We start from the raw sequence: 15,269 nt of genomic DNA on the forward strand, positions 1-15,269 counted from the left end.
AATTGGATGTAAAACTTGTGAAAATAAATTATGAGAAGTTAGTTAAGGTAAATGCGGCAGACACAAGGCTCAGTTCATCTCTTCTTTCCCATAGTTGTAACATCAAACTAAATAAAATAATCAAGCAGAATAATGGGCAATAAAACCTCATTCTTCTTGTATGATGATCTGTGTTAGTATTCAACTAAATGGAGTGTTCAAAAAAAAGCAAACAGCAAAAAACCAACAACAAAAACACAACACCCAGTGCCAATAGTTAAAGGTTTACTACTGAATGCATATTTCTCTGCATATCTAAAACTGTATTACACATATACAATTCCCAAGTCTTTCATTTAATAAAAATTTATGTCCAGAAGAATTAAGCCTACAAGCAACTACTCTGTTGTCTTTTTAATTTTTTTTTGAATTTTAGATGGCACATTCTTTGAAAAATCTTTTTTTTAGAGGCATGTAGAAGTAAATCTGCTTTTACATCTTAGTTATCAACTCTAGATAACTAGTAACTAGATCAAAACTACCAGATTGGGGATTCTACCCAGAAACATATAGTCAATATTATTCATATTTACTGCAGTGCAGAATGCTACACAGCCTCAACTGTGCTTTATATGTGCAACGTTCTGTTTTGGTGTAATTTAAAAGCTTTTATAGGAAGTAGGCTTCTCCCCACAGTTTGCTATTTGAATTTGGCTTCTTGCTGTTACTTGTACCTTTCCAGCTTAAACATCAAATATGCTTGAATAACTCTTAGGTATCTTCAAGAAAGAAAAACACTCAAAGGGCAGCTGTACAGAGAAAAGAATGTAATGAGGTGAAAAAAAAATGTCACATTGACAGTGTTCTTGGACACCAAAGCCCACAGCACAAGTACAATCTAGAGATGTTGTGCAGTCAACATCTGGTTAGTCTGTCTTTGGAAAAAGGATAATGAATGGAGCAAGTGGCTTCATGTACAAACAGCTCAAACGTATGGTTAAATGGAGTGCTGAAATATTGAAGTGTTAGCATGAAATTAGTTGGAAATTATAGAGACTGGTTTGAAGAAGATTGGAAAATTACCAGTTTTCGTACTTTTACTTGCTATAGTGATTCTTGAAACAAATGTAAAATGCCCAGTATCCACAAGGAGTTTGTAAATGGCATGTGCAAGGGATATCTGCTCAAATACAATATTCACATCTTCTTTTAAGGACTGTAGTTTTGGAAAAGTATGCCTTACTTCCTTAAAAGCTTGGTGTTCTTATAACGTAGGTATGTGATTACTGTATGTATTTTATTAGGTAATCTATAAAATATGTAATGAAAATACTGTGCAGTGGAACTCATAAACTTGACTGACTACTGCAAGGTATTAAAATCTGGTCTAAACTCTCATAGCTGACCTGCTTTGAGCCGCAGGTTATACTGGAGGACTCCTGAGATCCCTTCAAACCTGACTAATTCTGTGACTTTTTGGAAATGGATATCGAATGAATATGAATATTCTCCTGATAAAAATAATTATATTATGTGTACATCCAAAATAAAATGGAAAAGGAAAAGAATGTAGAAGTTTTACAGTTTATTATGGTGTTGTACTTATTTTGGGAGCCCATTAATTCTGAAAAAAGGTACCAAAACACTCCTCTTGGTAGCTCCATTAGCAGATTAGAGGTTTTGATTTGTTAAAGGCTGCGTGATCAGGTCTTAAATTTAAGACATATGGCATTGAGTGGGAATGCAAAGGTAGTGTAGGTATCTCTAGATGTTTTTAGGAACTGTAGCCTTTTAAATAAGGACTCAAATGAGTGACAGATGTCTTCGGCTTGTTTTCCCCAGTGACTTGCTGGAAGATAATTGCTGTAATTGGCTACTTGCAGCATAATTTCTTTTTTTTTCTTTTTTTTTCTTGAGAAAATATTTAGAAAATAGACCAGAGAAATTTAAGTTCTTGTCTTGACAGAAGTCTAGGTATTGACAGAGTAATGAGCCACTGATTGCATGATTTCTAACCTATACTGAATTTGCATGCATATTATTTGAGAAATGTTTGTTTATCAGGTGTGTGTTGAATTCTTTCTTTTCGCTAGCAAGATTCATCTTGAATGCCAAACATGAACACTGCCAAGGCCCAACAGCGGATCAGTGACATCTTTGATCAGTGGGCAGATCAGTACTCTCTAAATCTGGCTAAGGCTACGGGACAGTCTAGTCCTGCAGTCTGGAAAGCCCCCAAGTGTAATGTTGATAGTCTTGATGCTCTCTTTTAATTTAGGAAGCTTTTTCAGGCTGATTTGTGACTGACTGGAGAGTGTGCAATGCTGCTTGCTGAGGATCTATCTGATGCTCTTTCTTTTTGTTGAAGCTTGATACACCTTTAGCCATTGCAAGACAGCTCTGTGGCTGCCTTCGGCAGTATCTGTACCAAGTGGATCCTCCTCAAACTTTTAGGACATCTTTTCATTCCTCCAGACATCTTACAAGGTGTGGAGATGTTAGCATGAAGGTGAGGGTCCAGGCCTGATTTGCAAATGTGCCTACAGTTACAAAAGAAGAAAGAAAGGAGAGATGTTCAGCCTAACTTATCTAACTTTGTTTAATGAAGTAATTAACCGATGTTGCATTTTAAAGATGCATATAACCAAGCATATCTTAGGTAGCTGCTGACTTAACTTGATACAATAAATTTTTTCCTGACAGGTGCTTACCGAACAACCCTGGAGCTTTGAATTACTGTGACAATTTATTTGTATGTTACCAAAATATTCAAAATCTCCCACGATGAGCAGCTGATGTGACTTTAATGAATATCCACCAACGTAATATAAAAATAAATGTCTCCATCAGAGGCATTTTTAGTCCAGTCAAATTTGATATAATCATTCCCCTTTGCCCCAAAGCACCGTTTAAGAAGATTTCAGTCATTGCCTCGCACAAAAGACATAGCAAGGGATCAATTTTTGTTTGGAAGATGATAAAGCACTCTTAATTGAAGGACCTGAGTGAATCTAACTGCCTAGGTTCCATGGGAGTAAAACACGTTATAGGATACATTTGTTACGAGTTTGGGAAATGAAGGTCCTAATTGCTCTTAGAGTTGTTGGAGCAACTGTAGGATGTTGTGTGGGCAGAAGCTGTCTGAACTTCCTTGGATAGCTGTCTCAGTACTGGTCATGCTGCTTCTGTCCTCCTGAGTTAGCAAATTACTGCACAGTTATTTAGAGGCTTTGTATCATGCATACACAAGGTGCAGGATGATGCCAACAAATCCAACTTTAATGTTGAAAAAACCCTTGTTTTTACATTTTTTTAAGCCGTATTTCTACACTCCTATGGCAGGAGGTCATAGGTTATGTCTTACAGTAAGAACAAGTCTCTAAAAGGTGGCTGCCAGTGACTTCTGTCTTTCTTCTGATCTTGTAGCAAAACCTCGTGATTAGCATTTGGTAGCCTGTAACCAAAAATACTGGTATAAGAATCTGCTGCTTCTGGAGGATGGTATTATGTATTTTCCATGGAAGTCTTGCTTATTAGCAGAGAAGATTAAACACAAGACAAAGACTTCAGTAAGACTGATGGACAGTATTTAATATCTGCCTAAGTCTTTCAGTCTATATATATTTGGCAGGTTTTGAAGTTGTTTCTCTAGATATTTCCTAGTACTCGATGAGAAAGGATTCTTCTCACCAATCTTCCACGAAACTGGGCAATGAGAGGTCCCAGCACGTGACTGTGAACCCAATTTTATACACACCTTTTATACATAGACAATCCTTGAGGGGGAGTTTGACCAAGAAATTTTCAGTCCTGTTGGACAGACAGTACGCTTAGAGATTTCATGTTGTTGGGTGAAACCTGTTGTGTTCTGTAGCTGTGTAGCTGATAGGAAATGTGGCTTCTAGACGCAACTGAACCTGTGACATACAAACTTACTGATTAGCTTCAACTTCCCTTCTGCCTCCTCATCTTGTATTTTATTATAGGCTGTTTCTGCAAGATCTGTTGCTTGACTCTTTTTTTTTTTCTTTAAATTATGTCTTTTGCTGTCTGTAAGAGGGATATCAGTTACTAAAAAACTAATAGTTGTGTATGTGCCCTAGTAACATTCTGAAAATCTATATTTAGCAAGCAATCATATTCTGAGGAAAGTGGAAAGATCTTTCCTACTGACTGTTCCTTGCTGTGGGAAGCGTTAGTGTCTGTTGCATCTTGGTTTGACTAATTTGCTGACCTGTTATGCCAACTTATACTCAAAGTGCTTGTAGAACATCTTTGTTGTACATTTTTGGACATAGGGGCATTTAACTAGATACAGCAGAGTAAGTGGAGCAGAGGGCATTAAAAAATAGATTCAAGCAGCAGCCTGTAACACTGTATGCCACTGAGCAGATCCTTGCATAGACCTGTCTGGGTTGCACCATAGGTGCTGGTGGCCAGATCTTGTACTTTCCTTTGGCAGAGGTCCATAGGGAAGCATTGGGTGTTTTGTTTGAGTAAGCAGTTACACAGGTTTGAATTAGTCAATGCTTAATATGACTTGTATTGCAGGGCAAATAGGAATGGAGACCTGACAAAATAATCTGTATCAAACAGTCCTCTTTTCAGTTCCCAAAGTGAAGTTCGGAAGGTGTCAGACACTGACATCAAGCTGGAAGGCACAGAATTCACAGACTCTGTCACAGGCGTTGTTGCCTTGTCCCTGGTAGAACATCTTTGATTTCTGACATATGCTATTATAGAAGCATTGTGTATGTGTCTGGCTTGTTCTGCTAATTTTATCCAGATTGCAGACCGCTAAAGATGCAGACCCCCTCTACATGGGAAAGAAAGTTCAGCATTGTCACTTCTGCTCCCTTGATGCACTTGGAACTATCCAGGGCAGGTCAGAAAGGGAATGCAGTTTGGGAAGAGAGATATGGCAGCTTTTTTCTCAGGTAATTAGTAATGTAGGGACTCCCATGGAGCTTCAGCTCACCTGGCAATGCTCCTTCCCCACAGTTTTCTTTGACTGCTGTGTTGACAACAACAAGCACAAGTCTTTTAAAACTGAAATAGCTGGGGTGAAAATAAAAATTTTCTTTCATCATTTCAGCTCTTTTTTATCTTACTAACTCAACCACAGCAATGCGTAGCCCTTTTAATCCTTTTTTTCCTCTTTTTAAATGATCAATTATTAAAGTTTTTTGTGGTGTGCTACTACTACACAGTTGATCAGATGTAGAAGAGCAGCAGTTGTGAGGATGCAAATCTGGTTTATCTGTCGTTAATTCCTTTACCTATGTAATTAATAAGAGCTACTAAAATTTCTGATGATGAACAATTTAGCAGACCATATCCTTTGCAAACAGTGAACATGATACACTTGTCAACGCTATTTGAAGAAATCTGTAAGATTTCTCTTGGAACAATGGTTATGATTACTTCCAACATCTTGTTTTATTGTTGTGCCTGGCTGGAAACAAAATAGTTTAGAGGAAACTGGCCTGTTTTACTGATGAAAGTTCTTCCATGCATGTTCTGTATAACTTTTGGTCTTTCTATTGGAATAGAAGGAGCCTTCTTTGGTGAAGTAATTTCATCTGGAATGGCAAACTCACTGAAATGTATGGGGAAAATCCCTGACAGTACATTTTAGGAGTATTTTTTACCATTCTAACTTGTCTGTATTACACATGAAGACAGAGAGCCACAAGTTGCTTCTTTAATCTCTGACTTCTGAACTTAATGACCTTCTGAACATCAAACTTCAGAGCAATGTCATTGTAAATAGGTGCTCTGGATTGGAAGGTATCAAATAGTTTAATCAGTATGACTCAGAGTTTATGATGTAGATTTGCAAATTTGTAGGATGAAAAATTTGGTCTTTCTCAGTGATAAAATTCCCAATGAATTTAGTGAAGTCGAGACACATTTTACAGGTCACATATTAGTTTTCAGCTCCTCTCGACCTGCTGGGTGCTAATTATCTCTGTAGCTATTGCCTTTGGTGCCATGCTTTTCAGGGTTCTGTCCCTGGTAGTAACTCTTCGAGACATTGGATATAATCTCTGAAGGTCTTTGACACTTAAAATTTTAAGTTATTATGTGACATTTCTCCAGGATGTGCTTTAAGGCAGATTGTCCCATACATTTTCTGATCAGTATTTTCCCTCTCCTGTAGTAGATCAAATATAAGAGTATCTAACATAAGAATGTCTTTTTTTTTCTTCTTTTTATATATTTTCCATGTTTTTTCTTATTTATTTATTTTCTTTTTCTTTTTAAAGATCCAAGTACAAATCCAGCCTATTCAGAAGAAAGATTGGCTCATGAAGCTTTGCAATTAGAAAAGCGCTTGAGCTTGCTGTCCCATACAAGTCGCCAGGGCAGTGGAGGTAAGAAATATCTTTAGTGAAGTAAAAATAAATGGTGTTCCTCCCTTCTCAGGCTTTAGAAATGAGCATATATATATAATTATAAGATGCTGAGCTTAAAAGAAAAATGATAGAGAAATGGTCAAGATACTAGATTTGGCTGCTGTTGTTTGTGGGGCAGTTGTTTAACAGCATTGTCTAAAGTCCATTGATGTAGATTGGAGTTTTTCAACTGAGTAGAGTGAGTTTTGGATCAAATGCTATTAACACGGGAAAATCCTTTAGTATGTTGAATCCTACTAAATTTGTGCATGTGCAACTTCAAAAGAGTTGTCGGCATCGAGTTTGGTATCTGCTGAAGTGCTTGACTCACTCCAGCCTATGAGATGAACTGACTTCTATAGTTCACACATCAGGCTTACAGCAGATTTTTGTAGTAAAACCTAGGATTCCTGTGCTTTGGTTCTAAGTGTTATTATTCTTGTTCTTCATGGTGGTATCTGTGCATGTCCCTTCTTGAGTGGTTTGTGTATCAAAGTAGAATTGGTGTCTAGCACTGGATCTGTAAAAGGGCCTATGCTCTGAACTGCCATTTGAATTGTTTGGTAGCAGAAGTTAGATCTTCAAAACCTCTGCTTTGCTCTTGACTCTAAAGCCTACAAGCCTGAAAATGGCCCTGTGAAGATCCTCAAGAGCTTAATTATGTGCTTCTATGATGTCCATGGCTACTTTAGTCTTGACACTGCTGAGTAATGTGATTTGTGACTAAATTCCACTGGGACTTCCTCAGGTTTTTCTTAGTTAGCATATAACTACTAAAACTGATGGAAAACAAATGACACTTGATAGAGAAGCATGCCTGTTTTGTTTGTTTGTTTGTTTGTTTTTGTCCAGTTCACTGGTTAGAAAACACATGGCCCAACTTTGTATACATTCTCTGATTGAGGTTACCTGAATTTATGACCTGATTCTCCTAAGAATGTTATAATCGTCAGAAAATGAGGAATCCTAGAGTAAGAAATTAATATTCTGTTATTTGAGTTTTGCATAGGAAAATTAAATATTTGTGTTTATGGGAAACATTACAACAAGACTGTCCCTGCAGGTTTGGTGAAAGGACATTTGTCTGAATCTAGGTTGTGCCACTGCCTTGGAGAACATGTAGCTCTACATAGTTAGAGCATTTTCTTCAAAGCTGTGGGAGAGCTTCCCTTCCAGAGTTTTAAAGTGCCTAAAATATTTGTCTAAGAGAAGTGATTTCAAATAAATTCAACAATCTTATTTTTTCAATAAAAACAGATGTTTCTGTAAGCAGAATAACTTTTATTTAGCAAGTATATTTCTTCTTCTGGGCATGTTGCTGAGAACTACACTAATATTTTTGTAATTCATGCGTTGCATCTAGACAGCTGTATAATTCAATCTCAGGAGTTACACTTATGCAGGGGTCACAAGCCAGCATCATGAAATAGGCACTTGGGGAAAAGAAAGGGTTAGATTTCATGGAATAAACATTGCTATTTTGTGATAGTGTATATCAAGAATTACTCCATGAAGAGCAAGAGAATTGTTCTAAACTTTTCCCTCAACACCTGAGAACAGAAATAGCCTGGTAACACCAGAAGCTCAGGTCACAATTTGCAGTGGACCTTTTCTCTTTCTACCCCATCTGGCAACTTATTGCCCAAGGTTTAAAATTAATTAAAATTAATTAAAATTATCACCTACAAAATGTCCTGCTGTCAGCCTTTGTTTTCACACTGGTTTTATTAAGAAGGAAGGAAATAACTTTGTGGACTATATGTGCCGCTACAAGAAAGTGGGGTTTGTTTGGTTAGTTTTGTGTATGTGTTTGTGTGATGTTTGTCCTTATGCCCCTTCATGCCAATGTTTGATTATAAATGTCTTTTATGGCTTTGGGGTACAGTAACAAAGTTTTCTTTAGAGCATCCTTAGCTATTCTGAGCATGGGACTTTTTGACTATTTCTTGTGAAATAGGAGTATCTAAAATAAAACCAGTTAACTGTATGGAAGTAAAATATGGTTTGAAAGGGGAGAACTCAGTGCATAAACTCCAAAAGTTCAGCCCTGAATTCATTATGTTCCACAAGGTGGTACATTGGCAAGGTAACATACTGTCTTCATTTTATTTTTCCTGTAGGGATAGGAATTATTGCAGGAATTCTGGCTTCCTGACTGAAGATCCATGTACAAAAAGCTGATGAAATCTCAGAGTCCTTTCTGTTTGTGCATACTTGACATGCTTCGGTCTGTCCATTGTGTTTTAAACATAGGTTGACGTGTTTTCTTCTTTTCTAGGAGATGATAGAAGTCTGTCAAGCTCGTCCTCAGATACTAGCCACTCAGATGTTAGTGTTGGGAGCAGATTGACAATTTGGCCTGAACAGTCCTCAGCCAGCACTTCTCAAGAGAGTCACGGACTGGCAATTGCCAAGGGCATTCATCTTGGGGAAGAAAAGACTCTTCCAGAAGGGGCACGTGGCGCCACAAAACCACCTCCAAAGCTCCTCCGATCCAGACAGCTACAGGAAATAGGTCGTCAGAGTTCTTCCGACAGTGGAATAGCTACCGGTAGTCACTCTTCTTACTCTGGAAGCTTCTCTTCCTATGCTGGGAGCTTGGACATTTGCCATGGTGATGAATTTGGATCATTGCTAAGCCTGCCATTGAGCTTTCCTTCGGATCAGAATTTATGTACTTGTCCTCACAGTGAGCCCCAGAGAGGTGCGGGATCAGAGTATCAGGTTCCCAGCTCTCTCAGACATACTTACGATATACCCAGGAGTTTGTTACAGGCAGCTTCTAAAGATGTGCAAGCAAAGAGTGCAGATTCCACGCTACCCAAGGACCAGGCCCTGCCACCTCAAGGTGCTAGTGACCCAAAACTGCTACTACCACACTTGGAAGCATGGCCGGTACCTGAGTGCAGCCAGGACAGAGGGAGGCCTTCATGCTTACTCGCAGAAAGCACCAAGGACTCAAGTGATGAGACATATGTGGATTTTGTTTCGAGGTGGTCAGACACCAAACCACAAGGACAGGTGTCAGATTCCAAAAGTAGTGAGTTGTTACCACCTAGTGGGGCCTCATCTGACCCCTGTGACACATGTAGCCCCCACCTTGCGATGACAAGAGCTCTTTTTTCAGCTTGTCCCATCTGTGGTGGACTAAAGGTAAATACCTAACACTGAGCACATGCTAACAAGCCTTACTTAATAGAGCATGATTAATCTAAAATGACTTAAGTTGCAAGTCAAAAATACCATTATTTCCTTTATAATTTAAACAGGTAATAACTTTTGTGTTGTTTATGCTCAAGTTAAGAGGCTTAGCACATGGTTTCCCCAAAATTTGTGCCTGATCAAGAAAACACTGAACAAAATAGTCCATCAGTCGCTACTTTTAAATTAGTCAGTTTTGGTTTGGCTGTATGTGAGTGGCTTACAGTGAGAGAGACAGAAGCTTTACAGGCACAGAGGGCTGAATTTATCATCTAATAGTAAATTAGCATTAAGGACGTTGATCTGTCTTAGTGTTGGTGTTTCAATAGAAGAAAGAGGGAGGCCAAATAGTATGTGCTGCTCTTCAGGTGACCACAGTACATGTTTTTATTTTATTGATACTCCTTTTTTTTTTTTTTTTTTTTGTTTTTTAGCATATCTTGCACAAGAAGCCAGATTAGTAAAGCTTCTCACTGGGGAAAGAGAAGATAGCCAAGTTAGCATGGCAATCCATAGCAGATCAACTAATCCAGTATTATAACTGGCCAAACTTTAGAGGAGGGATACAAAAACTCATTAGTGGTGTACTACCAGGACAGTGTATTTGCAGGAAAAACTATTTTTGATCGCCAGTCATGTAAAGACTTAAAACCTGAGGCATGGAGATTCGTATGCCTTTCTACACACATTTGCCAGTATCTGTTACTATGACTGATATTCCCATAAGCTCTTTTTGAACATTGCTAAATTCTTGGCTTTTTATGGCAGTAAGCTTTATACATTAATTGTATGCTGTATGGAGAAAAAATTTCTGTTTTTACCTGTTCTGGAGAAGACTTTTTTGGTGAATGTGTTTGCTAAACTAGAAGAAGGTAAAGCTGTTTGTGTTGGTGAGCTGTTGAAAGACTGGGAAGGCTAGAGGGAGTGCTCAAATTAAGGAATGTGTGAAGTAGGGAATTCATCAAGAGAGGCTTTTGTTGGAGTAATGAAGTGTTGCCATTGAAGTGTGTACATTTTAATTCAGCATGTGGGATTGCATAAATCACTGCCATGAAAACGGCTTGAGTGTACAGTAAGTTATAAAGAAAACTTAAAATATTATAAACTTGAGGGATTATTTTCTTCTCATGAGGTATTTCATGCATTTTCATCGACTGCCTTCACATGTCCAAAAATTAGAAAATGCTGTCTGTCTGAGGCTTGTATAGCCTCTGTAACAGCACCTTGGGTGTTGCTCTGTCATGTCCTCGCAGCATTTGGGAGGTAGGGAGGCACTGGTGTGACAGGCTAAGGTTGTGCCCCCACTGATCGTTAGGATCAGTGTTCTTCCAAGACCATCCTTGCCAACCACCTGCACCAAAGGCCTCCAGCCTAATTCGGAGAGCTTGGCTGGATTCAAGGGCCTGAGATTCGGCCTCCTGCTTCTGCACTTTCTGCAGCGCAGACAGCAGGGTGCACAGCAGTGTATCTGCTGCTGCCTTCCTGTGTCTGTGGCCTGTAGTTAGAGAGAAGTTTGGAAAAATGCACAAGACTGATTCCTAGAAGGGCTCTGCTCTGGGATCAGAAAACTCCAAGATGGCTTTGCTATAGGCAACGAGGAAAGAGTTAGTTAAGGTACAGTTAGCTCACATGGTCTAAATGTTTCTGGGTGATCTGAATTGTCCGTTTAGACATGAATTTGTCAAAGTTTACCCTGGACATCTGTGGCATACAGGAAGCTGAAAGTGAGTATTCCACTGTATATCTTCAAAGCTATTAAAGGCTAAATGATATCACTTCTCCTTTAACTGTCTGTTGACCCCAAAAACATACACACCCAGATCTTTTATTGCGAAGTGCTGTCAGGTTTCATGGTGCTTCTAGTTGCCCTAAGAATATCAGTTGGCAAGAATTTCAGGAACTGTGAATATTTAAACAAACTTAGTGAGAGAAACACTGGTGCAACACTCTTACTAACTCTTGTTTTAGCATATGATATGTACATCTGCTTCTTATCTTGTTTTCCCTACCCATTTGTAAGCATTCGGGAAAGAAGGCTCATTAAATGGAATGATTCATGGGTTTGTTTTTACTTTTGAAAGAAAAAATAACCTTTTGGTACGTTGTCCTGAACCGTCAAGGTGAGTTATTTTAGCAGTGTTTAATGGACAACTTCTTTGGCTTTTCTCATGATGACTATAGTGGAAGCACAAACCCATAGGCTGTAGCTAAGAAATCATTCTTTTTCCTTGTGCTCCGAACAGAACATGTTTAAGATGCAGTTAGGGCCAGGAGCAGTTGATTCATGGATTAATGAAGACACCAGGTTATCACTTATATTCAAATTCTTGTTCAAACAGCTTTAGTGTGCCAGTGTTTGGAGTTCCTTTGCCATTTCAAATTAAGCTGTTAATTAAATTGTGTTGATGGTTTTTAAATGCCTGCTATTTAAAGTGAGTGACCTGAATAGGGGAAATTCTACAGCAGTAATAAAGGATACAAGCATTGGTTTGTTTTCTGCCCTGTATGTAAACTTTGGCAAATCGAGGTTAGATTTGGGCACGTTGTCTGTGTGTGTTGGAGTTCAGCATGTAAAGAGTTGGGGACAGGTTGCAGGGTAAAGACATGCATATGTGGAAGGCATGGTGGCGTTCATGATTGGGATTGACTAGGTTGAGAACCACCTGGTCCACTAATGACAAGGACGATGGTGAACATAGGGAGAACATACCCTGGGAAAGTGCCAAGGTTCAAACAGAAAATAGGGCATGGAAGACTTTCTGTTTCACTCTGGATGAAGAATAGAATGAGCGTGAAGCAAGTCACTAAATATTACTTCTATTATTTCTATATTTTATTTCATATTAGATACTGGGGATTAATAAGCAAGCATGCAGGGTGTTTTGCTTTCTGTTGTATGTTCTTGTAGTGTGCTCAAGATGTCCTTTACAAACTTCACAAGCTGTGCCTTTGCTATGTAATTTTTGCCTAGGTGATTTCAGTGCTATAGATGATTGCAGAGATGAATTTTTGTGTATTGTAAGCATATTTTAAGCTCAGAATGTTGGATTGTTATGGGATTTCTGAGAAAGCTGTAGAGATTTATTATTAGACTTATTACATTTTCAACTACTTAGCTAATACTAATTTGCCAAATAGAATTTCACTGTACGCTTGTTGCTCTGTAACTTCATTTGATGCTATAGTTTGAGAAATGATGTCAACCTTTTTTATAGGGTGTCATTTTTTTTTACACCACCATTGTTTGTAAATTTTCTTAGAAGTCTGAAAAATAAAATTATTTTCCAACTGTTTTTGTCCTTTTCCATCTGACAAGTACTGGGTTTAGTTTTACTTTGCTTTTTGTCCCCTGACCTTCATCTTCTTGTAAGCTGAATTAATATGGAATGATTATGGCTGTCTCTTCACACTACTTATTGTTATACTCAAATCACTGTTGACAGCTCTAAATGTGCCTATTAGTAGGAATGACTTTGCCTATTAGTAGAAATGACTTTTATGCGTTTCTAGCTCACCCTAAACTCATATTTATGTCAGTGGAAGTTCTTATGTATGTAGAAATATAGGCTTGGTTACTGCTTTGGTAGTTAACTCGCTATGATGGATGAGAAAAGAAAGTGTCAATTTGTGTGTGGCTGTTGTCATCAATCCTGTATTGGTATTCAGCCACCTATTTTAATTGATCATTTAAAAATACCAAAACCTCCTTGGAGCCAATGGTCCCAGATTAGGAGCCGGTCCACCCATATCCCCTGTGAGGTATTTGTATAGTCGTTGCTACCACAGTAAATGTGCGCCTCAAAATTTGAATCTGTAGTAAGTGGAAATACGGCAATGCTGTGGTCATGATGCACAGAAGAGTAGGGGTTTTGTTGGGTAACTCTGAGCACCTAAGAACCCTTCCCTGTACAATATAGGGAGATCTGGTACCTGCCATGGGGGGATGTGGATCTTGGTTTAAGTAGGGAGATGCTTTGATTAGCTGGTAGGAAATTTACCTATTTTAGTCTGTTCTGTAGAAACTGCTTGATTTTGCATTGCAACTTTAAGAGAAGGCACGTGCATGTCTGTACTGTGATCCTGGAGAGGGCGCTTTACTCAGTGTATTTAATCGTGCAGCACCATGTCCCTGCAGGGCTTGTTAATCACATGCAACGTTTTGCAACTGCAGAGTCTCTGGTTAGATCTGGCGTTGCTATGAATATCTGTGTTTCCATTGTGCGCTGTAGAGCAAGGAGAGCCAAAGCCTAGAGAGAAACCAGGCTGATGTGTCCTCAGGCAGACGAGGGGCTTGAACTCTAAATAGCTTGAACTGAGGCCTGTTTTGTGGTCTTGCCTGGACTGATTTAACCATGTCATGAACAGCCTGTAGATGGTTGGGAATATAGTCTTGGTCTTCCAAATACTGTACAAAACCCTTAACCCTGGACTTAGCTGGTGTGTCTCCTTCCATTGTAGATGCTGCTTTTGAAAGTGGTAAAAGAGAAGGCCTGTAAGGTGTGAACTTGTGCAGTGAGACTCGAGACATAGGGGCTGCAAACTACGTTGCCACATCCATGTAATTGAGAATGTTTTCTTTTTTTTGGCTTTTAATCAGGTACTTTTCTAATGTAGATTAAAATAGTAAAGAAATTGCAATATATTATTATATACAACTTTAACATAGCTAATTTTTTTTCTGTTGGAGCGATTACCTCTTTCCCATGAGACTGAACACCTTATGTGTTTATCTTGCGGTATATTTATTTCCCCGCTTTCTCTGAAAGTATAAGAACATGATGATTATTATTTACACACCTTTTACATCTCTCTTCAAAGATTTTTTTTTTTTTTTTTTACATTATTGATGTGTGATGCTGTAACATATTATGCTTACTCCCACCTTCAAGAAAGCTACAGGCTATCTAAATTCTCTGTTGAGAAGGATGCTTTTGTCGTCTTCGACAACAGTGTTTCGATTTGTGTTTCTGGTCTAATCTCAGAGCTCTGGGCAGTTAGGCAACACACGCACTGTCAAAACTATAACAGGAACAGTTTGCACCTCAGAAGAATCTGGAAGTCAGTCGTCAGTATTACTGAACTGAGTGACAGTGTGTTTGTAAGGCTTCCGTATGCTTTGATGACCACGGATTCTGGGTACTACTGGCTTTTGGCATGAATTAGAAAACCTGCATTTGGGATTTAATTCCAGTTGTTTTTCTTGAAGTCCTGACTGTGATACATTAACCTGCAGTGAGTATCACATGTATCACCAGTGAATTAGGTGACTGTACTGAACAGAGATTTGGCAATCTGGCATTTTACTTATTGTAAAAGGCTCTGAAATTTTTGCAGTGAAGTAGTATTATTTTGGGGCTTTTCACAGATTCAAAGGCATCTTTAAATACATCAATTTCCCCACAACATCTTTCTGAAATAGAAGAAATCCATGATCGTTGCTGTCCTTGACAATGAAATACAGTCATTTCTGGAGCTGGTTGAGCTGACAAAAGCACACAACACTGTGCCAATCAAAAATTGCAGCAAAAGTGTGTTCTCCAGTTGAAACTGGCAGGGGAAAGGGGCATAAAAGAGGTGAGTGTAGTGTCAGGCTTAGAGCTTGATTTGTTTTTCTTTTTTATTTCCTTTTTGTAGTTTTGGCCAGGATCCCAAGTCTATCACAGAGTTAACTCCCATCCTCATACTAAGGTG

General features: G+C 38.6%; 1 protein-coding gene across 3 annotated transcripts in view; it reads left to right on the forward strand.

Moving 5' to 3' along the window:
- DOK7 (docking protein 7) overlaps window positions 1-15,269 on the forward strand; it is a 73,912-nt gene that overhangs the window by 25,971 nt on the left and 32,672 nt on the right. For 2 of the 3 annotated variants that reach the window (XM_075420426.1, XM_075420424.1), the window contains 2 exons: window positions 6,249-6,356; window positions 8,656-9,530. In XM_075420426.1, coding sequence (XP_075276541.1) covers window positions 6,249-6,356; window positions 8,656-9,530 — 983 coding nt within the window. The remainder of the gene's footprint in view (window positions 1-6,248; window positions 6,357-8,655; window positions 9,531-15,269) is intronic. The other variant, XM_075420425.1, reaches the window with a different exon arrangement.

Source organism: Opisthocomus hoazin, chromosome 5 (assembly GCF_030867145.1).
Source record: "Opisthocomus hoazin isolate bOpiHoa1 chromosome 5, bOpiHoa1.hap1, whole genome shotgun sequence".
In the NCBI taxonomy this organism is placed as follows: domain Eukaryota; kingdom Metazoa; phylum Chordata; class Aves; order Opisthocomiformes; family Opisthocomidae; genus Opisthocomus; species Opisthocomus hoazin.